Source organism: Triturus cristatus, chromosome 10, assembly GCF_964204655.1.
Source record: "Triturus cristatus chromosome 10, aTriCri1.1, whole genome shotgun sequence".
NCBI lineage: Eukaryota > Metazoa > Chordata > Amphibia > Caudata > Salamandridae > Triturus > Triturus cristatus.
The window spans coordinates 909,432,775-909,460,493 of NC_140593.1; the positions used below are offsets into that span (position 1 = coordinate 909,432,775).

The 27,719-nt window shown below is 44.1% G+C and overlaps 1 protein-coding gene across 2 annotated transcripts in view; it reads left to right on the forward strand.

Moving 5' to 3' along the window:
- The window catches only part of LOC146796239 (uncharacterized), a 97,338-nt gene that overhangs the window by 45,898 nt on the left and 23,721 nt on the right, over nucleotides 1-27,719 (forward strand). For both annotated transcript variants that reach the window (XM_085628733.1, XM_085628732.1), the window contains exon 2: nucleotides 14,167-14,241. In XM_085628733.1, coding sequence (XP_085484859.1) covers nucleotides 14,167-14,241 — 75 coding nt within the window. The remainder of the gene's footprint in view (nucleotides 1-14,166; nucleotides 14,242-27,719) is intronic.

A 27,719-nucleotide genomic window follows, 5' to 3' on the forward strand; every position in this document is an offset into this window, starting at 1 on the left:
CGGCCTTATGTAGGACGGGCGCGGTAATGGCGGCTCGCAGCTGTTTTCACGGACACGGGGTCGCATGAGGTAGGGGCGATAGTGACTCTAGGGTGAGGGCTTTCATCTCTTGTATTTAAATAAACCGGGTAAAAAATAAGGCGCGGTAACATATAGCGCGCATTCAGTAAAGTACAGCGAGCACCCGATCAGCGCCGGGTTATGTTGGTTTTAGAGGAAGGAATGGTAGAAGCAATGAGGTCAAAAGACCCGCGTTGGAATCGAAATATATGCATTTTATCCCTAGCGCGTAGATGGCAAGTTGTTAGGACGGTGGTTTTTAAACACGGTAAGAATGTTTGGACTCGAGCGCGCCACAGTGCTCTGTATATAGAGATACTGGGGCCTCGTGAGCACCGAGTCAGCGCTGAATTTTGGTTGGTCAAAGAAGGAATGCTGCGGCAGGTTTATACGATTATGTAACGTGAAATTACGGGGTCGAGTGAACATATCAGGTCATGGTTTTCTATATTCCTTTTTCATTAAGTCTTGTGACCAGGTGAATAGATTATGGCATGGATTATATTCGGTATGTCAGTATGTTACTCGCAGGGCGAACATGACAATGAGGTCGAATTGGCGCGTTTTGAAAGGAACTACGCGCGATACTATTATTAGCGCGCAGATGGCAAGTGAACTAACGGCTGTTTTAAATTCAATGGAAATCTTCAAACTCGAGCGCGCTACAGGGCTCTGTAATGTGAAATATGGGGACTCAGTGAACACCCGGTCAGCGCTGATGTAGGTTTGTCTATGAAAGAAGGATAGGGGGGGGGTTTCAGTACGACTAGGTAACGTGACATTGTGTCCGGGGGAACATATTATGGCATGGCTTATATTCCGTATTTCATTAGGTTAACAGGCCGGTTGATCATGACACTGAGGTCGAATGTTTACAAAAAATAATGGGGTGACCCGGTGTCCCTCAGAACCTGGGTATACGTATTATATGAATACAATGGTTCTGTCGGGGAAGTTTCAATTGCTTTTGGGTGTTCACAGTATAAATACATTACATGTAACACATATCCATAAGTAAATATAACAAAACACACCCAAGCTAAATTTTTCAATCAGTATTATTTTTAGAAAAAAGGAAATGACAAATAAACAAGGCTACAGTTATACAATTGACAGATTTGTGAAGAAAGAGTGACATGTAGTGGTAAGTACAGACGATACACTGTAGTATGATAGAGAAATCACAAAAAGGTTATTTTAGGGGGGATACAAATTTTGATTATGTCCATATGATTGATCACATATGCTTCATCATCATGTGTAAGTTAATTTTTGAACTGAAGCGTTGTGTAGACTCATAGTATGCGTCGACGTTTCGACCCTATGTAAAGCGCAATATTTAATACGCGTCACGCCGGGTCTTCCTCGGGACAGGGGGGTAGGTGTGTAGCCTATGGAATAAAATGAAAAGCTGATTTGGGGGTGTGTGTTTAAAAGAACAGAAAATAAATGGATGTTCCATTAGGTAGTGGTGCTTACCCTGAGCAGAGGGTCATGAATCACTGCGCATGCGTTGGGTTTCTTAGTCCAGCAAAAAACGATTTAGACCTATGGGGTGATAATATGGTTTATAGAACTCCCAAGGTTGTGATAGCTTAAAGCGCAAGTTAATCACGGAGCTGTGAAACATGGTATTTATTGAGACAAGCCTTAAATGAAAGCAAGTCACAACGGTAAACAATTCTGGCATTTATTTAACCAAACCAACAAGGAATGGAAATATATAATTAATCATTTACTGAAAATGCCAAGGTTAAGTCTAATTAGAGGTGAAGACCTCCGCGCATAGGCAATGCTATTCAAAGTTATTTAAACATGTTGAAAATCCTGGGGCAAGCCTTAAAATGAAAGCAAGTCACAGCGATAAACACTTCTGGCATTTATTTAGCCAAACCATAAAATAACGAAGGCTAATTAATCATTACTACAGAAGCGGAGGTTAAAGAGGAGGTCAGTCTATTTAAAAGTGAAAATTCGAGCATAGACAGTGCTTTTCAAAGTTAATGAGACGTACCTCAAAAGATATAAGAATCTTGGAGGTCAGGGAATAATTTCCAAGGGTTAATCTTTATGAGCCAGTCGGATGATTTACTGCAACATAAGTGAAAAGGAAGGTTTTAAGAAGCGAAGAGCTTCTAGAGGTGGGCTAATCAAAAGATAAGAGCACTTTAAAATGTGAGCTTACCACGATCTGGTGGATGCACGTCTCTTCCAGTTCTCAGTCTGATGCAGTACTGAGGCTGGAGACAAAGGCCTGTATTTAATGACAGATTGACGTGCCTGCAACGTGCACGTTATCCCGTGACGGTGAGAGCAGGAAAAGACAACACCTGTGCTCTGTTACCCTGGAGTCAAGGGATGTGGTGTAAATTCTGAATGGTGCATGTGAAATGCTCACACATGCTCAATTAAGCAGGAGTCAAGGGATGTTGTGTAAATTAAATAGTGTATGTTTAAGTGCAGGCATGATAATCAACGTCAAGCTCACTATTCAATATCACAATGACATGTGTTTAACAATGGTTTAACACAGATGAAAATTATGTCAACAATTTAAATACAGTCCTGCCAAACATTGAGAATAACATCATTGTTCAATATATGAGTAAAACATTTAGCATAGTGACATGTTTAAACAGATGAGAAAACATTTCAACAACTTAAATAGAGTTCTGCCAAACATTGGACATAATTAATCTAAAAAAAAAAAAAAAAAAAAAAAAAAAAAAAAAAAAAAGGCAATTCAATTAAGTAGTTCAGCGGAATGTGTGATTACATGGCAATTCTATTTCGTGACAACAGACTAAGGCAATTACGTAGAGGAATTGCGTATATGTACATCATGGCACATGGAAAGTGGACTAGAGACCTTAGTCGAAATTGCGCAATTTACAAAAATGAATCAGATTCGCCTGTTGTTTTCTAGAGAGCTAGCATGTTGGTAGATAGAGTGAACCCGGTTGGATATAAGGTTCTACAGTCTTATCATTTGCTTGTATGTCTCCTCCTGTTCGTTCAACCCAGTTTTGACTGAGTCTAGCAGGTGGATCCATCTGCATTCTTTGAAATTAAGTTGTTGGAGTATGCTGCCACCCCTGGGATGTACTGTGGCCTTTTCAATTACCCACCATAACTAGACACGGACCATCAACTCAAATTAATCCAAAAGATCCCATAATTAACATCTCTAACCACATATTGACACAAAGTGAATACGATATACTCTGTAAAGGTCTATCATTTATTCCAACCACCTTTCCGAACAACTTTAATATCAAACTCGAACTCCAGCAATTCTTCCGTAAAATACGCCTTAAATACTACTTCAAGAATAATGATAATTGGACCAAACGTACATCAGCTACCGAATTTAGGCCAGCCTCGACGTTCCTTCCTGCCACGCACCAAATGAGTGAAAAGATCCTTGCATATGAAAAGATCGTAATGGAAGAAATAATGGATCTCCTCAACAAGAAAAAATACATCAAACACAAGATCGTGGTAAGCTCACATTTTAAAGTGCTCTTATCTTTTGATTAGCCCACCTCTAGAAGCTCTTCGCTTCTTAAAACCTTCCTTTTCACTTATGTTGCAGTAAATCATCCGACTGGCTCATAAAGATTAACCCTTGGAAATTATTCCCTGACCTCCAAGATTCTTATATCTTTTGAGGTACGTCTCATTAACTTTGAAAAGCACTGTCTATGCTCGAATTTTCACTTTTAAATAGACTGACCTCCTCTTTAACCTCCGCTTCTGTAGTAATGATTAATTAGCCTTCGTTATTTTATGGTTTGGCTAAATAAATGCCAGAAGTGTTTATCGCTGTGACTTGCTTTCATTTTAAGGCTTGCCCCAGGATTTTCAACATGTTTAAATAACTTTGAATAGCATTGCCTATGCGCGGAGGTCTTCACCTCTAATTAGACTTAACCTTGGCATTTTCAGTAAATGATTAATTATATATTTCCATTCCTTGTTGGTTTGGTTAAATAAATGCCAGAATTGTTTACCGTTGTGACTTGCTTTCATTTAAGGCTTGTCTCAATAAATACCATGTTTCACAGCTCCGTGATTAACTTGCGCTTTAAGCTATCACAACCTTGGGAGTTCTATAAACCATATTATCACCCCATAGGTCTAAATCGTTTTTTGCTGGACTAAGAAACCCAACGCATGCGCAGTGATTCATGACCCTCTGCTCAGGGTAAGCACCACTACCTAATGGAACATCCATTTATTTTCTGTTCTTTTAAACACACACCCCCAAATCAGCTTTTCATTTTATTCCATAGGCTACACACCTACCCCCCTGTCCCGAGGAAGACCCGGCGTGACGCGTATTAAATATTGCGCTTTACATAGGGTCGAAACGTCGACGCATACTATGAGTCTACACAACGCTTCAGTTCAAAAATTAACTTACACATGATGATGAAGCATATGTGATCAATCATATGGACATAATCAAAATTTGTATCCCCCCTAAAATAACCTTTTTGTGATTTCTCTATCATACTACAGTGTATCGTCTGTACTTACCACTACATGTCACTCTTTCTTCACAAATCTGTCAATTGTATAACTGTAGCCTTGTTTATTTGTCATTTCCTTTTTTCTAAAAATAATACTGATTGAAAAATTTAGCTTGGGTGTGTTTTGTTATATTTACTTATGGATATGTGTTACATGTAATGTATTTATACTGTGAACACCCAAAAGCAATTGAAACTTCCCCGACAGAACCATTGTATTCATATAAAACTGAGGTCGAATGGGCACGTTTGAAAGGAAATACACGCAATACTATTATATTATATTATACTATTACAGGGACTGGGGGAGCACTCGGGTCAGCGTCGAGTTATGTCCGTCCTTGAAGAAGGACGGGGATTAGAGGATTCGGTACGACCATGTAACTTAAAATAATGTGATTAGGTGAGCATCCAGCCAGCTCTGATGGATGTTGTCCGTGTGGAAGGGCTGGTAGCGGAGGCTTCTGTGCGTTTAATTAGTTGGTTCCATTCAGATTGCTCGGTAGAGAATGTGACGACTGTACGTTAATACTGGCTAGCATTTCAGATCAAGCTAATGTAACACGTGCAAGCTTTGTGAGGGTCCGATTTGTCCTTAAAGAAAAGGCAGGTTGGGGTTAATGCCACGGGATGGAGGAATGCTTTTGAATAAAGTAAGTTAATAAGAGTTTTTGAAGTAATTTTAGATCTTCTGGATCCGGGTAAACACATGGTCCTGGAAGTGTCTAGACGGCAACATAAAGGAACGATCTGAGAACCTCAAGTACGTAAATAAAGTAGACATTTGTACACGTAATGATGTAACGGAATGGGATGTAGGAGTGTCCGGTCTGCATTAAATAAGGAGGTCCCAGGGGATGGCAACTGACGGGCGCAGGGTACATCTCCCTGCGCCTAGGGTAGGAGTTTCATTATGTAGGAAGTGCCTTGAGTTAGCGCTTTACCATGGGCAAATTCGGGCACCATGAAGACTACTGGTGGAATGGGAGCTCCCAAATGGGGCGGCGCTACAAAAGAATACATTAAATGCATTTCACCAACTCCAGTAAGGTCATGGGAGGCAAGAATGGGTTCTCAACCCTTGCTAGCTCTGCAGTCGCCCTCACAGGCAGTTAATGGTGCAAGTCTCATCCGACCCATCAATTACTCACTGACCCTGAGTAGACACCAGCGACTCCACTGGGTAGTTCGAGGTGGCAGTTACTCTCTGCAATGTAACATATGCTCAGAACTCTGAGGATCTAAATCCAGACAATGCGGTTAAGGGAAAGGCAGCACGTACAGACTTCCGGTTGACCCTCGGCAATGTAGCATAGGCTCAGAACTCTGTAGATCTAAATCCAGACAATGCTGTTAAGGGAAAGGCAGCACGTACATACTTCCGGTTGACCCTCTGCAATGTAACATGTGCTCAGAATTCTGGAGATCTAAAACCAGACAATGTTGTTATGGTAAGGACAGCAAATACTCACTTCCGATTTAACGTTACTAGCAGTAAGGAAATCGGCCATTAGTGTCCGTCACTTTCAGTACGTTTGGTCCCAATACTCCCGTCAGTGGCCATAACTAATTTTCCAGGAGGCAACATGGTCTGATTAAATTGATCAGCCATAATGGTCCCGCACAGGGTTGGACATTCAACCCGTAATTCCACTCCTAACACAGTTATAAACTAGTGCCTTCTTCCATTCATCCGTGTGACGTCCCGGTCAGTTCAGCATAAGGGACATAAACTCTGTACCGCCAACATAATCACACGACTGGTGTGCTAGCATAGGTAGGAAAACAGACTTGGCCTGGATGGAGTTGCTCATTACATGCTCTTGGAGCTGCTAAAAAGTCAGAAAACAGTTGAAATTTTGTCTTCTTACAATTTCCCTTGAGCCATTAGTGCTGAGGAACCAATTCGGGCAGGAGTGTGGTTTCTCATTAGGTTCTCACGGGGATGCTAATAAGTACGAGGAGACGGTGTAAAAAACATTCTCAAGGCATTTTGTTCCAGGAGGACCCCCCACCCAAACCCAAGTTTACAACCACCAGTTCAAAACTTTTACCTTCTTGCAGTTATCCCGAAAAGCTATGGTTAGTTCAGCACAAGGGACATAAACTCTGTCTCGCCAACATAGTATAAGGGGAATCAGCCTTGGCCTGTAGGAGAACGTCTCATCAGGTGCTCATGGTGCTACTATGAAGTCAGGAAACAGATGAAACTTTTTCTGCTACAATTATCCTTTAGCCGCTAGTGTGGAGGAATCAATTCTGGCAGGGATGTAGTTTCTTGGTTTTTTCACGGTGATGCCAATAAGTGAGAGGAGACAGTGCAAAAAAAAAAAAAAAAAAAAAACATTCTCAAGGCCTGGTTGCAGGAGGACCCCTTACAAAACCCAGGTGTTTAGTGCCGATATGGAGCAGTATTTATTCCTTGCACGTAGGGGGTCTTTGGCGAGGGACATATTAAACGATAAGGTAGTAGGCAGTTTCGAGCCGAACGGGGAGTATTGTGGCGTGGGCTACCGGGTCTGGCTAGTTACCAGGCTATAAATTAAATCATCCAGCCCCTGCTTCCCTCGACCAAGGGTAACACCATCTTCACATAGTGTTGACCATGCGGGGGTGGGAGGATTTATAATAAAGAGGCATATAGCAGAGGATACGGTACCCAGAGGCTCCCTGGTAAAGGTGGTTATGGAGTACAATTTTACAAACTTCGCATCGGGCACAGGGTAATTGCCCGGCGGGTGATACATTATCAGGGTAACCCAGCCAATTATACTCCTGTAGCAGCCTGCAACCACAGGTCTTAACAGTACGGGGCGAAACAAAACCGGCCTTTTATACCCATGTGGCGGCCTATAACCACAGGTCCTAACCAGGAAAAGGCAAATTAACACCACTCACAAAGGGAGCAGCCTTGTCAGTGGGGAGAGCAATGGCTCAGAAGGGGACAGTGCAGGAGTCCAGCCCAATGCAAGTCCGGCTTAAGAAGGTCTTGTGATGGACACAAAATAGGTAGCATAGCGGAGTGGTTGCTAGACACAAGGAGGTGCCTGGTTGGTAAGTTAACTATGACTGATGTCAGCAGGTAACGGTATGGGGCAGTAGTGCTTCTTTGTTGGGCTGGCGACAAACGGGACTGACCTGCCGGTGGTCCTGGACGTCACCTGGCTTGTGACAGAGTTCGGACCCTTGGGGGTCCTGGACTTCATGGGCATATCGATGTGGTATACCGGAGAGGCTCAGGAGAGTACACTTAAGGTTGCACTAAGGTTGCAGGCATCCCGGGGGGCAGTTTAGCTATTGGAAGCCCTAAGGGGACTGGTATCCTTGGGGAGGGAAGTGGATGTCTTAAATTAAAAATGGGCGATAAGGTTGGGCCTCCCCATCTCAGTGGGCATAAGAGAGGCTTCGGGACAATGCGCCTGCTACAGAGGTTAGTTGCCAAAATATTTATCTAACGCATTATTGGGCCTGGTAAATTGTCACAAGGCGGTAAGTGGGTGCATTATTGCGCCACTGCTCAATGCCCGATGGTCCGAAGGGAAATATTGATTGTGGTCAGTAGGATAACGCAGGCAGTATAAGTAAAGGGGGTTCGGGTTAAGGCCAAGGAGAAACTGGGGAAGAAAGTGACGGGTGACTAGTAAGAGGAGGGCAGTGGGTCCAACACTACCTCCGCAGTCCCAGGAGACCAGGGGAGTCTAATTAGGTTGCGCTAGCAGCTGGGCACCCGTACGGGCGGAAAATTTATGGAGGGCCTGGGGAGTTGTTCCTTTTAGGATAACGGTAGTGGGAATACAGAGGGTGACAGGTCCCTAGCAGGGTGTTAGGGATTAATTCAAGGGAAACAGAAGATGGGGTAAACTAGGCTCTTCACAACTCGAAGGTCACTGAAAGGGGAAAGGTAAGGTATCACAGGACGGCCCAGATAACAAAAGAGAGATGTGTAATCAGGATGGAGGTCATAATTTCGGTGGACGGACAGTGGCTCATACAAACAATGCTAGGGGCCATTTGTGGAGCACAGTTAGCGCGGGGGGAGGGCGAGCGCGCCAGGGAGCTCCTCGCCCTGTGGCGGTTAAACAACTGGATGGCCCCAGAAAGGGGTACGAGCCACGTGTGCAGAGGGTAGGCGGAAGGGGGGATTGGCCTACTGGTGGTCCCTGACACTTCTGCCCTAGCCCACAACCTATGGACTGAGGTGAACCCTGGGGAGACTGCCTGAGTGCAGGTACCCGGTGGGCATGCCAGAGTGCCATGCGGGGCCCTGGTTTACAAGTAGTGCAACTGTTCGCTGTAGCGCGTTGGGGCCTGCTGGCACAATGGGCACAGCAGATTGGGGGCTTGGGCCAAGTTCAAGTGTATGGCCAAGTTCAAGAGTTCAAATGTAATGTGGTGCATATCTTCTTTACTGCCTTTGACAGGCCAAGGCCACTAAAGTGTACGGCCAAGTTCAAGTTCAAGTGTGAAGTGTGGGCCTAATTGCCTGGCAGCCTTCGCCAAGTTAATACCGCTAAAGAGTGATGCTTTGCTAATTTTATATCCAAAAGGGATACTGTTACTCTCGTGTTGGTCATTGGTGAATTACCGGTTTTCATGAATAAAAGGCTACGCCATGAACAACACGCTCAGTTTCTGAGAGTCATTGGGCAAATGGGAAGAGTGAATGTCACGTGTGCGCCTACTATGACCGGCGCCCCCCGCGCCTAGAGGAGGGGCGCCCTTAGTAGCGCCGCGGGACGAGACCTTCCCCAGGACCGGAAAAGGGGGGTGAATGTAGTGACGTCATCGGGGCGCGACGAAGGCTATTTAAATCTGCGCCCAGCGATCATCAGCCTCTTTGTCCCTTCGAACCTCCGGCAAGCTGCAGGGGCACATCGTCAACCACCCACCCACCCGGCAAGAGAACAAGGGCGGAACAGCGACAGTTAACAGCAAACAAGCACAACAAGGGCGGTTAAACAACTGGATGGCCCCAGAAAGGGGTACGAGCCACGTGTGCAGAGGGTAGGCGGAAGGGGGGATTGGCCTACTGGTGGTCCCTGACACTTCTGCCCTAGCCCACAACCTATGGACTGAGGTGAACCCTGGGGAGACTGCCTGAGTGCAGGTACCCGGTGGGCATGCCAGAGTGCCATGCGGGGCCCTGGTTTACAAGTAGTGCAACTGTTCGCTGTAGCGCGTTGGGGCCTGCTGGCACAATGGGCACAGCAGATTGGGGGCTTGGGCCAAGTTCAAGTGTATGGCCAAGTTCAAGAGTTCAAATGTAATGTGGTGCATATCTTCTTTACTGCCTTTGACAGGCCAAGGCCACTAAAGTGTACGGCCAAGTTCAAGTTCAAGTGTGAAGTGTGGGCCTAATTGCCTGGCAGCCTTCGCCAAGTTAATACCGCTAAAGAGTGATGCTTTGCTAATTTTATATCCAAAAGGGATACTGTTACTCTCGTGTTGGTCATTGGTGAATTACCGGTTTTCATGAATAAAAGGCTACGCCATGAACAACACACTCAGTTTCTGAGAGTCATTGGGCAAATGGGAAGAGTGAATGTCACGTGTGCGCCTACTATATATAATGGGGACAAAATATCCATGCCTAAATATCGGTGCACCAATATCATGAAGGGATGTACATACAGAGGAGTATAGGTTAACTTTACATACCTTCACATTTATGTACCTGATTGATATATCTATACATATGTAAAGCTTCAAGGCACATAGATGTGGAGTTAGGAATAGTAAATAACACGTACCTATATGCACTTACCTTCACAATATTTTGATTCTCAATATTAACGCCTCGATATTTCTTTAACATTTTTTCATTTATATATTGACATACAATCCTCACCACGACACTCCCATACCACCACACACTCAATCATTTGTCCATCCTTTTAACTTTAACATGTAAAGAGAAGGGACATTGTGAGGCAATGTGTAGCATTGGTCAAGTAACTTAGTTGTAATTGAGTGTCCAGACACCTGCACTTCATCTTTTGGCCGAATTGCGTGATCCTGGGCAAATCACTTAGGCTTAGACTAACAAACATTTCAAGCAATGCAGGGCAGCAAGTGAAGTTGCTGTGCTACGTTGCATGAAGGAGAAAAAGAAGAACTGCAATATATTTCAAAGAAGTAGCAGGGCATTTCTGCTCTCTTCTAGCGCTGCCACACTTTGGGCTACCAAGCCCCAACTCAGTCTCCCTTGCACCAGAGTGCCTGCATTATGGTCAGGATAGTTTTTGTGCAGGAAGAGGTGCCTTCCTTCACAAAAAACTATCCCTGAGGGCTTTTTTCTCTTTGCATGTGTGCTGCTGTAGCACACATGAAAAGAAAAAATAACGAGTAGAAATAAAATATATCTCCTTCTTAGAGCAGCCTCACGGAGATGCAGGATTTTTGGCACAAACCCATGTCTAGAAGTCTGTGTACATTGATGGATGCACAGGATCGCTCATGCACCACCCATGGAGCACATCCCTGATGCAAAGTAAGCACAATGTGCTGCGTTACTTTTTTAATTGTATTTATTTTTTACAAAGCAACGTAGATATTGTGTCGGGCCTGCATCAAAAAAGTGATGCTAAATCTTTTCGCCCATGGCCTTGTTCACTTGTTTTATTGGGAGTGACTTGATGCTACCAAGTTTGACTTGTGTGTTATACAAGAACACTTATCACTGCATCCAAAACATCATCCCCGCCCAGGTGCCCTCCTATCCTATCCCTCCAGACGAGCCTCACGCTTTGCAACACGACCAGTGAGCCCTATGCCCCGATGCCGCCCCCTACATCTCGCCAACCCCCATGAGCCCATTTGAGCCCTTTGGAAGGGAACTCGGCCCCCACACAGGGTTACAACCCCAGACTTGGTTCATAGCGAGAGAACACTTCTTGTAACTTACCTTTACTCTTTCTCTTCTTTCTCTTCTCTTCTTCTATTCTGTCTCTAATATTCCCAGCTAGTCAACGAGGAGGGGACCAGCTGGACGAGTACAAAACAGTATCATGGAAATTCTGTAATACCAACTACGTTTATCTGGGAACCCTCAATGTAAAAACGAATGTACCTGTTTTGTAAAAAATAATAAAAATACTTTGGAAAAAAAGAATATTTGGCAAAACCTTCATGTTTCACTACAATGTCTGGACACACCCTCACAAGATTGACCCACCTAGATCTGCAGCTCCCCTCCCAAACATCAAACATGTAATGCTTACATTGCCATATATTGCCCTCTTACTGCGACACACTGTTCAATCTCCACTGGTATCACAACACAATACTTCCTTGCACATAATTACCTGTCAGGGCTGTTTAATAGCCACAGCTCACTGCCATTACTCTGGACTCGAGCGTGCCTTATCTTTTTAAATGTAAATATGAAATGCTTGTACGTTTTGATATTTCTCATGATACTACAATCACATGCCATACATGTGGTGTTGTTGTTTGTTTGTATCTGAAAAAGATAAAGTACTAAAAAAATAAATACAAGAACAGTTATTAAGATGTAACAGTCTGCACCAAACTCAAGAGCATGTGATTATTTCTCGCATTCCTGTTGAATTCAGAGGCAACATTTTATTATGATCCATTAAGAATTATTTTAGATGGGTTTAGAATGAGCAATGCCCGAAACTTACACGTTTCCAGAATTAGAGACACTTTCAGGAATTTACTTGAGGGGACAAATAACCGTATGCTGAGCCCCAGCAGCCAGGGGAAAATAAGGCCTGACATACTCAGACTCACACACACCCATACTCTCTGGGACCCGAGCATTGAAACAGCATGTGATAACATGGGTGGCTGCAACAGCCTGTTGGGCCTAAGCAAGTGCTGAGTTTCTGCTTGTGGCAGCAGGTAGTGAGCACCAACACTCATTTTTGGGGTCCAGGACTTATGGTTTTTTCATCATCAGACTGTGACCCAAAGCATGGGAGAGAAAATCAAAGGCTAAAAGAAAATGAAATATAGGAAAACGGTGATAAAGGGTGAAAAAGAACCCACACGAGTGAGATAAATAGACAGGAAGTGTAAGAAGGTAGGGGAAGAAGACATGAGGAAGAATCAAGACTGGGCAGCCTTGGTATTTGGCAGCACCGCGGCAGGCTCCTAAGAAAAACTTTGGGTACCTCTGCACGTAATTTTTTTTTTTTTAACTAAGCACTTACCAGGCTGTCACTGCTGAGTTGGAACAACGGGTGCAAACCTACCTAAGGTTAGGCACCCCCACCGGCAAATGCCCGAATACCAGTTCAGGACAGGAGACAGGTCATCTCTGATGGTGGCACAGATTCAATAGCAACAGGCAGCATAGAGTCAGCCCTGGCAGGGCAAAATGAGTGATGCTTGTCATCAAATCAACGAAACCACAGAGGCAGGTTAAATAAGATTTTTTTGTGTCACCACATCACAGGGCTTCTTGTCTTGACCAAAGCCCATCGGGGGCCTCTACCAAAATCAAACCAAACTAGAATTTAAGACATAGCATAGAAGCACGCGTTACAGAAACCACACCATCCTCCCTCCATTCCACACAATGCCAACTCTTCTCTCTCACATTTGTGGAGAAATCAGACTCCTCACAAGTCTCTCCAAGTCTGACTCTCTCCCACCAACTCATCTTATCTCATGCTCTGACACATCTACAAGAAGGAATGCCAGTGATTCGCAGTCACTATAACCAATCAGATGCCGAGTTGCTCAAGTCACCTTCATTCATTCCAGCCATTCATGAAGCATCTTACAAATTTGTATCCAATTCACTTATACTTCATCTCAATTGCAGACGACATCAGACTCCTGACTCTAGCATAAAGCACACAGATAATCTACATTTGTAACCACCATGTGTTTCTTACAGAATTCACACAAAACCCTCAGTTTTAACTGACAGTAACCTTTGATAGAATGATATCATAACCCTGCCCACAAAGGATAAGGCAGTAACATCTAACGCCTTGGCATCTCACACACAATCGCTATATAGAAAAATAGTGAAAAGAACTACCATATCTCCATAATCAGCCATCTGAATGACTGGCCTCTGACAGCAAGTGGTCGGGCTGACAAATTGGTCCAATACGCAAGAAATTACGCTTGGGCGGGTTTGGGGGTTTTATAGCATTTTGTCACTTCATACAGGCCATCAAGAGTCCTTGCAACAGCCTTGAATAGCAGCTGCCTTAAAAAATCTTTTTGCAATTTCTTGTGGTGTTGTACCACAATATCGCACTCACGATATCAACCTACCTATAGTATCAGCTCCCCAAATATCATCACGGTGGAGTTACTAATAGTAAATATATACTTTTTGGATATTTTAATAGTCAATGTTATGGTCAGAGTGTATATGTAGGAAGATATTTCAACTTTGAAATTGTGGCATACTACCATTTTGGTAATTTCTGGGGAAGGACGGTAGTTCAGGTCCCTTTTGAGAAGATGCATTGGATGCAGCTTTGACCAGTTACCCGAAAGCAAGGTACATTTATGCTACACATATGACCACCAAGCGGTACGATCAACACAAAGTAAAATGTTGTCCTACTTCTTTCTCTTGCAGACTGAGAAAAACTGCTCAACGTTGATCTCCGGGGACACTGCCAACAACACTGTGATCCGCTGTGACCCTACTAAGGTCAGTGCGCTGTTTATAGTGCCGATATAGGCAACCCTCCCGAAACATTCAAATGTATTGATTACATATTGCCTCTTGGAAGTTTCGCATATGTTAACACTATCTGGGCAAAGGTTTCACCTCATTAGTACCACACTGACACCAAAACACAGAAATAACCAAACAACACACTCCACGGAATGAGATAGCCATTACAGAACATGAATGGGTGGAACACTACTTGAGCCTGTATAACAATCCATCCTGTGAGGTAAATGGGGATGGTGTAACTCCAGGCATCAAAGAAACATCATCCAATAGTCAACTTCCTGGCATACATTTTGACCTCAGCGAGGTCAATGGTGCGATGATGGCAAGTAAGGGAGGGAAAGCTCCTGGACCCGATGGCAGCCCTGTCGACCTTTTTAAATCTAATGTTCCATTATGGGGTCCCATTTTAACACAAGTTATTAATGCATGCTGTATCACTAGTTTTATTCCAACTTAGACAGAGTCGATATTGGTCCCTATTTTTAGAATCCTGTAAATTACAGACCTATTTCTCTTTTCGACTCCTCGGTCAAGATTGTGGGCCGAGTGATTCTAACTAGACTACAAGACTGGGCGGAAGAGCACTCAATTGTGTCCGACCTTCAATTCGGCTTCCGCAACGGTTTGGGGACTTTGGAACAGGGCCTTAATTTAAACATCATGCTGGGCAAGTACACTGAGGCCAAGCAGGGCAGGTTATACCTTGCATTTGTCGACTTAACCGCAGCCTTTTACTGCGTCATTCACGACAAATTATGGGGGATTTTAGGAATGTCTGACAGAATATCGACGGACAGAAAATCGACCTACAAAAATATCGACACAAAAATATCGATGACAAGAATATCGAGATCCTATCTACAACATGGTAAGTACAAAAATATCGAAAATAAAATATAGAGGTGCCGATTACGATCCGGTAAAAAATTTCCCCGTGCGACTCGTATCCGGTCTTTTTACCGTACGAATCGTACAAGTGCCGTACGAACTGGCAATCACGATTCGCATGGTAAAAAGTCCATACGAACCGCATTGGGAATCATTCCCCACACGTCCTCGGGTCGGAAAATGTGTCCGACACGTCCTCGTACGATTTACCGTACAAATGTGAAAGGTGAAGTCCGACCGAGGAATCACGATCCATCCCGTGCGTCCGAGGTTACAACCGGATGGAAAAAACACCGTCCGCACCGAACTCCCATAGCAACCATGGAGACGTGCCCGCATACGCGCCGACCCCCCCCAGCCCCCGTACGTACGCGCCGACCCCCCCCAGCCCCCGTACGTACGCGCCGAACCCCCCTGTATGTACACCCGTGTACGTGTCGAACCCCCCCGTGTACGTTCGAGTCGTACCCCCACCCGTGTATGTACGGTGCGTACCCCCGTGTACGTTCGAGTCGAACCCCCCGTGTACGTTCGAGTCGAACCCCCCCGTGTACGTTCGAGTCGAACCCCCCCGTGTACGTTCGAGTCGAACCCCCTGTGTACGTTCGAGTGGAACCCCCCGTGTACGTTCGAGTCAAACCCCCCCGTGTACGTTCGAGTCGTACCCCCACCCGTGTATGTACGGTGCGTACCCCCAGCGCGTAGCGGGGGGGGTTCGACTCGAACGTACACGGGGGGGTTCGACTCGAACGTACACGGGGGGGTTCGACTCGAACGTACACGGGGGGGTTCGACTCGAACGTACACGGGGGGTACGCACCGTACATATACGGGTGGGGGTATGACTCGAACGTACACGGGGGGTTCGACTCGAACGTACACGGGGGGTTCGACTCGAATGTACACGGGGGGTTCGACTCGAACGTACACGGGGGGTTCGACTCGAACGTACATGGGGGGGTTCGACTCGAACGTACACGGGGGTTCGACTCGAACGTACACGGGGGGTTCGACACGTACACGGGTGTACATACAGGGGGGTTCGGCGCGTATGTACGGGGGCTGGGGGGGGTCGGCGCGTACGTACGGGGGCTGGGGGGGGGTCGGCGCGTACGTACGGGGGCTGGGGGGGTACGGTGCGTACCGGGCCACCTACTCTGGTCGATTCGCGCCGTACTTCGCTTTTCCGGCACTTTTTTTTTTTTTGGTGCCGTGAAAATATTGCCGTCCGGACTGCTGTCGGTTCGAATCGTAATTCCTGGGTCGTGAAACGCTGCCTGAAAGCGTACCGACGTCACGTCGCAGCATTCCCGGATCACATTCGTATGTATATTTTCGTCGGTCGGTGTTTTTTACGATTCGTACGGAAATGGTGTTTCCGTGCGAATCGTAATTCCATGTTTGTAAAGTTTTACGACCGGGTACGAGTCGGACGGGGAAAACGCTCCGACCGACGGTTCGTACCCGGTTTTTACCGGATCGTAATCGGCACCAGAATGTCAAAAATATCGTTATTAAAAATAAAAAGTATTTTTTAGTTAAAAAAAATATGTAAAATAAACCAAATAATACTTATAAATAAAATAAACATAATTAAATATATGTTATAATGTTTAAAATTAATAATTAATATATATAATGTAATAAAACATTAATTAAACATATACATATAATATATAATATATATACTTACTTAATAATAAATTGTAATAATTATTTTAATAACTTATAACTTGTTAGAAATTATTATAAATTACAAATACATCATACACATAAAACAATAACATGAATAAAAATTAAATAATTATATATAACACATTAAAAAAATTATATTTAATTTGAATATTGTTAAAATTAATTATATATTACATTAACTAAAATAATCCAAAAAATATTAAATAGCACCGACAATAAAACTACTACTCCAGCTCCAAACAAAAACAGTAAAGAAAATGTTGGATAGCGTAGAGCTAAAAATTACTATTTCCACTCCAGGGAGTGTAACAATAGGGAAAGTGTTGGATAGCGTAGGGGTAAAAATTACTATTCCCACTCCAGAGAGTGCAACAGTAGGGAAAGTGTTGGATAGCGGAGGGGTAAAAAATACTATTCCAACTCCAGAGAGTGCAACAGTAGGGAAAGTGTTGGATAGCGTAGGGGTAAAAATTACTATTCCCACTCCACAGAGTGCAACTGTAGGGAAAGTGTTGGATAGCGTAGGGGTAAAAATTACTATTCCCACTCCAGAGAGTGCAACAGTAGGGAAAGTGTTGGATAGCGTAGGGGTAAAAATTACTATTCCCACTCCAGAGAGTGCAACAGTAGGGAAAGTGTTGGATAGCGTAGGGGTAAAAATTACTATTCCAACTCCACAGAGTGGAACAGTAGGGAAAGTGTTGGATAGCGTAGGGGTAAAAATTACTATTCCCACTCCAGAGAGTGCAACAGTAGGGAAAGTGTTGGATAGTGTAGGGTAAAAATTACTATTCCAACTCCAGAGAGTGCAACAGTAGGGAAAATGTTGGATAGCGAAGGGGAAAAAATTACTATTCCCACTCCAGAGAGTGCAACAGTAGGGAAAGTGTTGGATAGCGTAGGGATAACATTTACTATTCCAACTCCAGAGGGTGCAACAGTAGGGAAAGTGTTGGATAGCGTAGGGGTAAAAATTACTATTCCAACTCCACAGAGTGGAACAGTAGGGAAAGTGTTGGATAGCGTAGGGGTACAAATTACTATTCCAACTCCAGAGAGTGCAACAGTAGGGAAAGTGTTGGATAGCGTAGGGGTACAAATTACTATTCCAACTCCAGAGAGTGCAACAGTAGGGAAAGTGTTGGATAGTGTAAGGGTAAAAATTACTATTCCAACTCCAGAGAGTGCAACAGTAGGGAAAGTGTTGGATAGCGTAGGGATAACATTTACTATTCCAACTCCAGAGGGTGCAACAGTAGGGAAAGTGTTGGATAGCGTAGAAGTTCAAAATAACATAGTTATAAATAAAATAATTATTTAAAATAATTAGTGATTTAATTATTAAATAACTCAAAATTGTTTACAAATACCAATAAATAATTATTACAAACATAACTACCAAAGAATAATTAATTAACAATACATTAATAATAAATACCAATAAATAATAATTAATAAATATTAATTACCAAATAATAAATATTAAACGATACAATATTTTTCATAACCAAAAACATATGAGTTATTAAAAAGTAAATACCAATTAAAATATATTTAACCATTTAAAAAAATATATACCGCAAAATAATAATTATGAAACATTAATTACCAATTAAAAAATATTGAACTATTAAATATTTTTCATACGCAAAAATAATAAATATTACACATTAATTACCAATTAATAATTACTTATTAATATATTAATTAGAAATATCAATGCATAATATTTAATTATATTTAATTCACAATTAATGATTAATCAACAATTAATTATTTTTCATAACCAAAATATTATAATTTAATATATTTACCAATTAATAATTACTGTCCAATTAATTAATTATCAATACCCAACAACTAATTTAATAATTACTTAATTAGATTTCAATTACTTCCAACACTATTCCCCTATAAACGCACGACACACTCCACTAATAAAATAATACACTTAACATAATTATCAATTAATCAACTAATTAAAACTAATTGCCAATTAATAAAAATTAATTACCAATTAATACTTAATTAACAATAATATAATTATCAATACCAATAAATGAAAATAAATTATTAATTAATTACAATTAAATTACTTCCCACCCTATTCCCCTATAAACCCACAACCCGCTACAGAACTTAAACGCAAAAATTTATTAAAATCAATTTATAATTCCTAAAAATGTATAATTAATTCCATATAATTAAATTACTTCCCACCCTATTCCCCTATAAACCCACAACCCGCTACAGAACTTAAACGCAAAAATTAATTAAAATTAATTTATAATTCCTAAAAATGTATAATTAATTCCATATAATTAACGTACTTCCCACCCTATTCCCCTATAAACCCACAACCCGCTACGGTACTAAAACACAAAATTGACTTAAAAAACCATTGTTAACATATAAAAATTGTATACACATATGTTAAAACCAGTAGAACACTTAACTAAAAACATATAACACATACATATTAAATACATAATAAAATACATAACAATAATATAAATATCGATATTAGTAACATCAATATTAGTAAAATCGATATATTTGATGTCGATATTACTAACTTCGATATTACTAACATCGATATTAAAATACTTACCTTAGGATCGATATTCTGTCCATAGATATTATTGACATCTATATTCTGTCCCTTCGATATTTAAAACTCGATATTTGTGTAGGTAGATATTTTAGTTTCGATATTTTGGCTGCTCACCGGATTTTAGCAGGTCTAGGGGTGGACACGCCACTCATCCATTTTTTGAGGCAACTTTATAATGACGCCAAGGCTAGGGTCAGCTTTGGGGAGGGTGGGGAATGTACACCGCCATTCAGTATCTTAAGAGGGGTGAGACAAGGCTGCATCCTGGCACCTTTTCTTTTTACATTATACATAAACGATTTGGGGCAGGCTCTGATAAATGAGTGCCAGGACATGCCTTTAATCAACAAGCGCCCAATACCCGCCCTTCTGTATGCAGACGATGCTGTCCTGATGGTCTGTACCCCGTTGGGGCTCCAACGTGTGGTGTCAAGCTTTGCCATGTTTATGCAAAACCTGGGTTTAGCAGTTAACACCTCAAAAACATTTGTAATGAAATGCGGGCCGGGTAGCAACAAATGCAGAGACTTCTTAATTGATGGTAAAATGGTCGAATGTACAGAAAGTTTTTTGTATTTGGGGATACTGTTCGACCGTTTGGGGGCTTGGACTCAGGCTGTGCAATTGAGGAAGTTATTGTTTATGAAGGCAACGGCAGCCCTTAATAATTTTAGCAGAAAACTTGGCAGACGCCCACCTGCTGAATTGCTGAAAATGTATAAAGCAAAGTGTGTGTCACTAGCCACTTACGGGCTGGGGCCATGTAGACATCAATCCCCTACTGCTCGTTGAAAATACCTCCTTCAGATCCTTATTGGCAGTCCCAAACAGTACCTCGACGTACATCTGCTATGCTGAATTAGGGATATCACATATAGCAGACTTCATAAAAATTCAGCCAGTCTTATTGTGGCCCAGGATCTGGACTAATGACAACACTAAACTCAATCTCGAAATACTAAAGGGCAGCTGTAGACTACAAGGGACCTAAAATATTAGGTGGTTAAAGTATATCAAAAATATACAACTAACCTAGGACACCCTGAGTACTTCAATGATCCCAACTCTTTGGGAACAGTAACAAGGAAAGATCTTAAGGCCAGATGTTTGTCATTTTTGGAGGAAGGTAGAACTACCACTAAAATGGCAAAACCAACCGTACAAGCCCACCAGCTCACATTGATCACACCGAGTATGCAGCCCTACTTGAGAAATATCTTAGGTGGTCACGATATGTTCCTGATAGCACGATTCTGATTAGGAATAATTCATAGATCGATCAGCTTTTCTGATTTAAACGATTGGTCAAGAGATTTGTGTAAGTGCCCTTGTGACGACTTGTCCCAACAGTCGACTTTACATGTACTTTTTCTCTGTAAATTTTAAACCGTGCATAGAAAGAGGTGTATCCTCACGATTTTAAGAATACTTGTATTAAGACAATGTCGTCCCGCGCTCTTGGTTTTACAACTTTTTGAGAACGAACATTTTACCTTTTCTATTGTCATGTTTTTAAAGAACATTTTAAAATGCAGAAAAAGTATATTGATGTAAATTTCTTTTGTGCACGATTTATACAGATGTTCATTTATACACGGCTTTTTAAATTGTTCATTTTATTTGTTTTAAATGATGTATGCATTCATATGCTTTTATGATTTTCTTTTTTCAAGAAATCGAATAAAGCTTTATTGACTGATTGAAGTGCAGTCAGGTATTTTAATACATATAGTAGACATCAGTCATTACGAGGTGTCTAACTATATAGTGGCTACACCGAACCCAGTTATGTTTGGTATCAAACATTGTGGAATCATACCCCAACACCGATTCCAGTGTTGGAAGTGTGATCCCATGCACTGGGGGCTCCCTATGGTACCCCCTGTTTTCCAGGTAACAATCTTTCAGGGTCTGCAAGCAAGCTAGTGCTGCTGCCGACCAAAGACACAATTCTGCCCTCCTGCTGCTGAGCCAAGCTCGAGCAGGGGAAAGTAGAACAGCAGGTTTCCTGTCACACCGAGGTGTGACCACCTCTCAGACAGGACCTAGTGTATTGGGCTGGGGTGGGGGCACTTGCCAGTGCCACAATACTGATTTAAAGTGCACATTTGGTGCCCTCCTTGCATACTCCAGTTTGAGCCAGTTCAGCGAGCCCTTGGCTCCCGCTCTGGTGCAAAACTGGACAAAGGATATAGGAGTATCCTTCCCTCTGTCCAGCCCCTCCTCTAGAAGGAATTCCCTGAGTTGTTACAACCCTTTGCTTAGGGTACTTAAGCGCTTACTTATGGGTGGGTCCTCAGATTCTTCGTGGGACAAGACTCAACCCTGAAACTATGACGCTTTTCCACTGTCTGGACACTTGGACTTCATTGGACTTCGACTGGAACCAAGATTGCACCAAGGAAGACTCTTGCTGCTCCTAGTCTCACTGTACCTCAAGTCTTCTTTGTTATCTGTGTCTGTGCTTTTCCAGGCTCTTCAACAGACTTGTGGGCATCAAGAACACCCAAAGAAATCTCCCTTGGAGTGAAGGAGTCACTCCCCTGCATCTGCAGGCACCACAATGAAGCTGACCGGTCTGCTGCTCCTGTCGTCCTACGGACTTTCCGAGGCTCAGCAACACAGGTGGTGGTTCTGCAACTCCCTCAAGGCATGACATGTCCTCTCTGAAATTTTGAGGCCCTATTCCTCGTCGGAACTGCTTGGACCGAACCCGTGTGCAACACGAGGCTTGTTGGCTCTACACTCCAGAGATCTTCAATTCTACAAGAAGCTCCATCCTCTATCATATTTTCCTTCCAAGATCAGCATCCTCACCACATCCTCTGCACCGTGGGCCTTCATCTTTGGTGAGCTGCTCAAAGTCCTCTTGCGACTCCTGTGCCTTCGTCTTGTGGGTCCTCCTGAGGGTCTCCTACTTCTTTAGTGGGTCCTCTGCCTGCTTGGGGTCAGCTCTGACTCTCCTGCTGTTGGTCAGTCCCTTGGACCTTGATGGTCCCAACATTGCTCCTTCTTCATCTTCCTTGCTAGTTGTGGCTACCAACGCTTGTTGGTTCTCCTGCCGGACACCAACCAACTAGTCACCGACATCTGACATGGGACAGCTTGTGCACGGCTATTGGTCTTCCTCAGCAATGCCTGGTCCTCACAGCTGCAGTGACAAGGTCACTGTTGGCTCTCCTGAACCTCCCCACATCGGTAGGCATTGTGTCTTCGTGCCTCCTGGTAACTTCAGAGTGGCATGAACTCTGTCTCCTCTGCTTGCAGGTTCTTCACTTCCAGACATGGCCGGCTCTAGGGCGGTGCGACCGGTGCCACCGCACCAGGTGCTGACTTGGAGGGGGCGCCGTGTTTGCAAGTATATTGCAGTTTGAAAGCGCCTGCTGCCGCGTTCCTCACATCCAGGCATTTTCATAAAACAATAAAAATGTCAAGCTAATTGTGGTGATTAACGTTCTTTCTGGAGTGAGATCGTTTTGTCTAGTGGAAGTTTTGACTCAACATAAAGTAGGGCAGAGAGTTAATATGCATGATGCAAACGACGTTTACCCTGCAGATCACAAAGTGCATATAATGTCAATAGTTCATTGCTTTTGTCAGAGAGATCCTTGTTACTTACAGGGAATACATTAAAATCCTAATATAGAATAGTGAGCTAATAACTGTAATCAAAGAGCTGCTTACAAACTGCAAGGTATAGATTAAAAGATTTCATGAGTTTTCCTCCAGTCTTTCATTATTCTAATGTTGCAAAAAGGGTTCATTTCAGTGAAACAACTATTCTTATTATTACATTTAACCCCCAACCATGGTGTTATGTTATATATTCTGAGTTTGTGCTTCTTCAGACCAACCACTCTTAAATTATATTGGCTGATGTAACATTTCCTATACACTGATTTCAACACATATGATTGATTGTCTCTGTGCAAGGTGTGTGTGATGGTAAGTGCTCCGACACCCTACAACGGTATAAGTGGCGAACGGTTATGGAGACATGAGTGGCACTGTTTAAGGGTGGTAATGAGGGAGCTGGTGGTGGAGGTGGTCTTTGGGGGGCAGTGGTGTAGCTACTCCTTCTACCGCCCATTGAGGTCCCTGCGCTTGCAGCAGGTGGGGTGGGGGAGGGGGGCACTGGCAATTCCTGTGACGGTCACCCCCAAACCCGTTCCACCTGGGGCGGATCACCCCTCCAACTCCCTTACCATGCCATTGTTGGGGGGCGCCAACAAACATTGTAGCACAGGGCGCCACCAGCGCTAAGGCCGGCCCTGCTTCCTGAATCCACCCTTGGATTCCACCAGACCTCTTCATCGTCTTCTCCAGAGGCATTTTCTTCTTCCATTGTCATCTATGGAGGTTTCTGACATCTCTTCACCGCTATGCACCTGGCTCCCCAGGGGTAGGTAACCTGGTTACGGGGGCATCCACTGGTGAGGTGGCTCACCAACCTTCTGTCCTCTAATGGAACTCTTCAGGGTCCTCTGGGAAGGGCCCGTCTTCTGTAAAACTGCAACCGTGACTTCTCAATTAACCTCCATTGCGCATGCAGCCGTGTTTCCACTCTGCACAAAGCCTCCTTGCGGTTCCTTGGTACCCAGCTCCTCTGGGTATTCTGGTCCAAGTCCCGTCCTCCGTTGTAGTTCGCATTCCACTTTCTTAGTATATGGTTTGGTCTTCCCCTGGTGACCACTCTATTTTGTGCTTCTTACCTGATTGCATTTTAAGTATTCTTGTGTATTGTGTTGAAATCTCCTGGTAGGAGATATACCTATGTGATAGTGAGTGTTGTGTAATAAATAGAAGTATTTGTATATAAACATTGTGTGGTTCATTTTCGTTTAACTTACACTACAGATTAAACTGGTAAAACAAGCTGCCTAACACTTCTTCAAGATAAGCCTGAAAGCTGCTCTCCACAGCTACCACTTTGAGAGCTTTCAATGGTTATCAAGTACCACTAAAATCTCCATAAGAGGTGCCTGGATTAGTGCAAGGTGCATCACTTAAATAACTGTGCAACATATACTAAACCAGCCTCCTGCACCTCCCCACTCCAGTCTGCCCCACTCCAGTCCACAGCAATCGGTCCCACTCCAATTCAAAACAATGTGCTCCAACTTCAATCCAGAAATCCAAAACAGTCTGCCCCTCTCCAATCCAAAACAATCTGCCCCACTTCAAAGCAATCTGCTGCATTCTAATCTGCCCACTCCAATCCAATAATCATCCCCACTCCAATCCAAAACAATCTGCCCAACTCCAATCCCAAGCAATCTGCCTCACTCCAATCCAAAACAATCTGCCACACTCCAATCCAAAACAATCCCACCACTTCAATCCATTCCGCCCCAATCCACTCTTTCCCACTCCAATCCAATCCACCCCACTCTAGTCCAACCCACCCCACTCCATCCCAATCCACTCCACTCCAATCCACCACAATCTGCCCCACTCCAATCCACTCCGCCTCACTCCAGTCCACCCAATTCATCCAAATCTAATCTACCCCACTGTAATCAACCTCACCTAAATGTAATCCACCCACCCCAATCCACCTAACTCCAATCCAATCCACCCTCCTCCAATCCTAACCACTCCACTCATCCCAATTCACCCCACTCCAATCCACCACAATCTGCCCACTCTAATCCAATCCACCTCACTCCAATCCACCCCATTCCATCCAAATCCAATCTACCCCACTCTAATCAACCTCACTTAAATGTAATCCACCCACCCCAATTCACCTCACTCCAATCCAATCCACCAAAATTCACCCTCCTCCAGTCCTAACCACTCCACTCCAATCCACCCCCCTCCAGTCCAATCCACCCCATTTCAGACCAAGCCACCCTACTCTAATCCAATCCACTCCACTCCAATCCACTCCATTCTGATCCAACCCACTCCACTCCATTCCAATCCAATCCAAACCATTCAAATCCAATCCAACCCATCCCACCCTACTTCAAATCAAATCAATCCACCCACTCAAATTCATTCCACCCAATTCCAATCCAATCCACCCCACTCCAATCTAATCCACCACAACCCAATCCTCCCACCCCAGTCCAATCCACCCCAGTCCACTCCATCCCAGTCCAATCTAGTTGAGTCCACCTTAATCCACCCACTCCAATCTAATCCAATCCACACCACTCCACTCCACACCAATCCAATCCAGTCCACCCCACTCCAATCCAATCCACACCACTCCACTCCACACCAATCCAATCCAGTCCACCCCACTCCAATCCAATCCAACCCACTCCAGTTCAACCCAACCGACTTCAATCCAATCTAACCCACCCCAGTCTGATCCAATCCACCCCACTTTAATCCTACCCCAATCCAATCCACCCTACCTCAATATAATTCACCCCAGCCCACTCCACCCCAGTCAAATACACCCCAATCCAATCCACCCAAATCCAGTCCACCTCACTCAATCCAGTCTACCCCACTAAATCCAATCCACCTCACTCCACTCCAGTTCTCCTCACTCTGTCCCAACCCAACCCACTCCAATCCACCCCATCTAATCCACCCCACTCCAATCCACCCCACTCCAGTTTACCCTACTCAATCCAACTCCAATCCATGCCACATGGAACTCCACTCCGCTCCAGGCCACCCCACTCCAGTCCACTCTACCCAACCTAATCCACCCCACGTAATCCAATCGACCCCACTCAAGCTAATGCACCCCACTCAATGCACCCCACCTCAAATTAATCCACCTCACACTAATCCACCCCACCTCACCCCAATCCTACCCACCTCATCCCACTCCAACCTACCCAACCCCACCCCAATTCAGTCCTTCTCACTGCACAACAATCTAATCCACCCCCACTCCAATCTATCCCACCCCTATCCAATCCACCCCATTTCAATCCACCCCACTCCAATCCAGTCAACCCTACTCCAATCCACCCTACCCCACTCCAATCCACGCTTCTCCAATCCACCACACTCAGTCTGGCCCAGCCAATCTGCGCCATCACATTTCAATCCACCCCATTCAAATCCACCACATCCCTTCACCCCACTCCAATCCACACCATTCCAACCAACTCAACTCTGATCCACCCCACCCCACTCTGCTCCAATCCACTCCACTCTTCTCCAAACTGCTGCACTCAATTTCAAAATACCCCACCTCACTCTACTCCAAACACTCTACTCCGGTCCACTCCATTCTACCCCAATCCAATCCACCCCACATTAATCCACCCCACTCCAATTCACACCACCTCAATACAATCCACCACAACCCACCCCACCTAATCCAATCCACCCAAATCCAATACATCCTACACAATCCAGCCTACCCCACTCAATCCAACCCACCTCACTCCTCCCCAGTCTACCTCCCTCCAGTCCACCCCACCCCACCCCACTCCAATCCACCTAATCTAATCCACCCCACTCAAACAATACACCCCACTCAATCCAATTCACTCCACTCAATCCAATTCACTCCACTCAATCCAATTCACTCCAATCCAATCCACCCCACCTCAATGCAATCCACCCCACCTCGATGCAATTCACCCCACTCTAATCCACCCTACTCCAATCCACCCCGATGTAGTCCACCCCACCCCAATCCAATCCACCTCACCTCATCTCACCTCACCCCACCCCACTCCAATCCAATCCACCCCACTCCAGTCCACCCATCTCATTTTAATCCACCTCACTCAAATCCACCCCATCACTTTTATCCCACGACATTCCACCCCACCCAACTCCATATCCACCCACTTTACTCAAATCCACACCATTCTTCTCCAATACACCACACTATTTAATCCACCCCACCCCACTTCGCTCTACTTCAATCAACTCCACTCTATCCCAATCCATTCCATCCCACCTCAGTTCAGTCCACCCTACTCTACCCCAATCCAATCCAACCCACCCACCTCACTCCAGGCCACCCACAATCCAGTCCACACAACTCACTCCAATCCATCACATTCCAATCCAGCTCACCTCATCCACCCCACTCCAGTCCCCCTTAATCCTCCACACTCCAATATAATCCACCCCAATTCAAACCACTTTAATCCATCAACCCCACTCCAATTAAATCCACACCAATTCAATTCACCCTACTCCATTCCTCCTCACTCCACTCCATTCCAATCCAACCCACTCCTGTCCAATCCTTCCCTACAGTCCAATCCACCACAATCCACCCCACTCAAATCCAGTTGACTCAAATCCAGTCCACTCAACT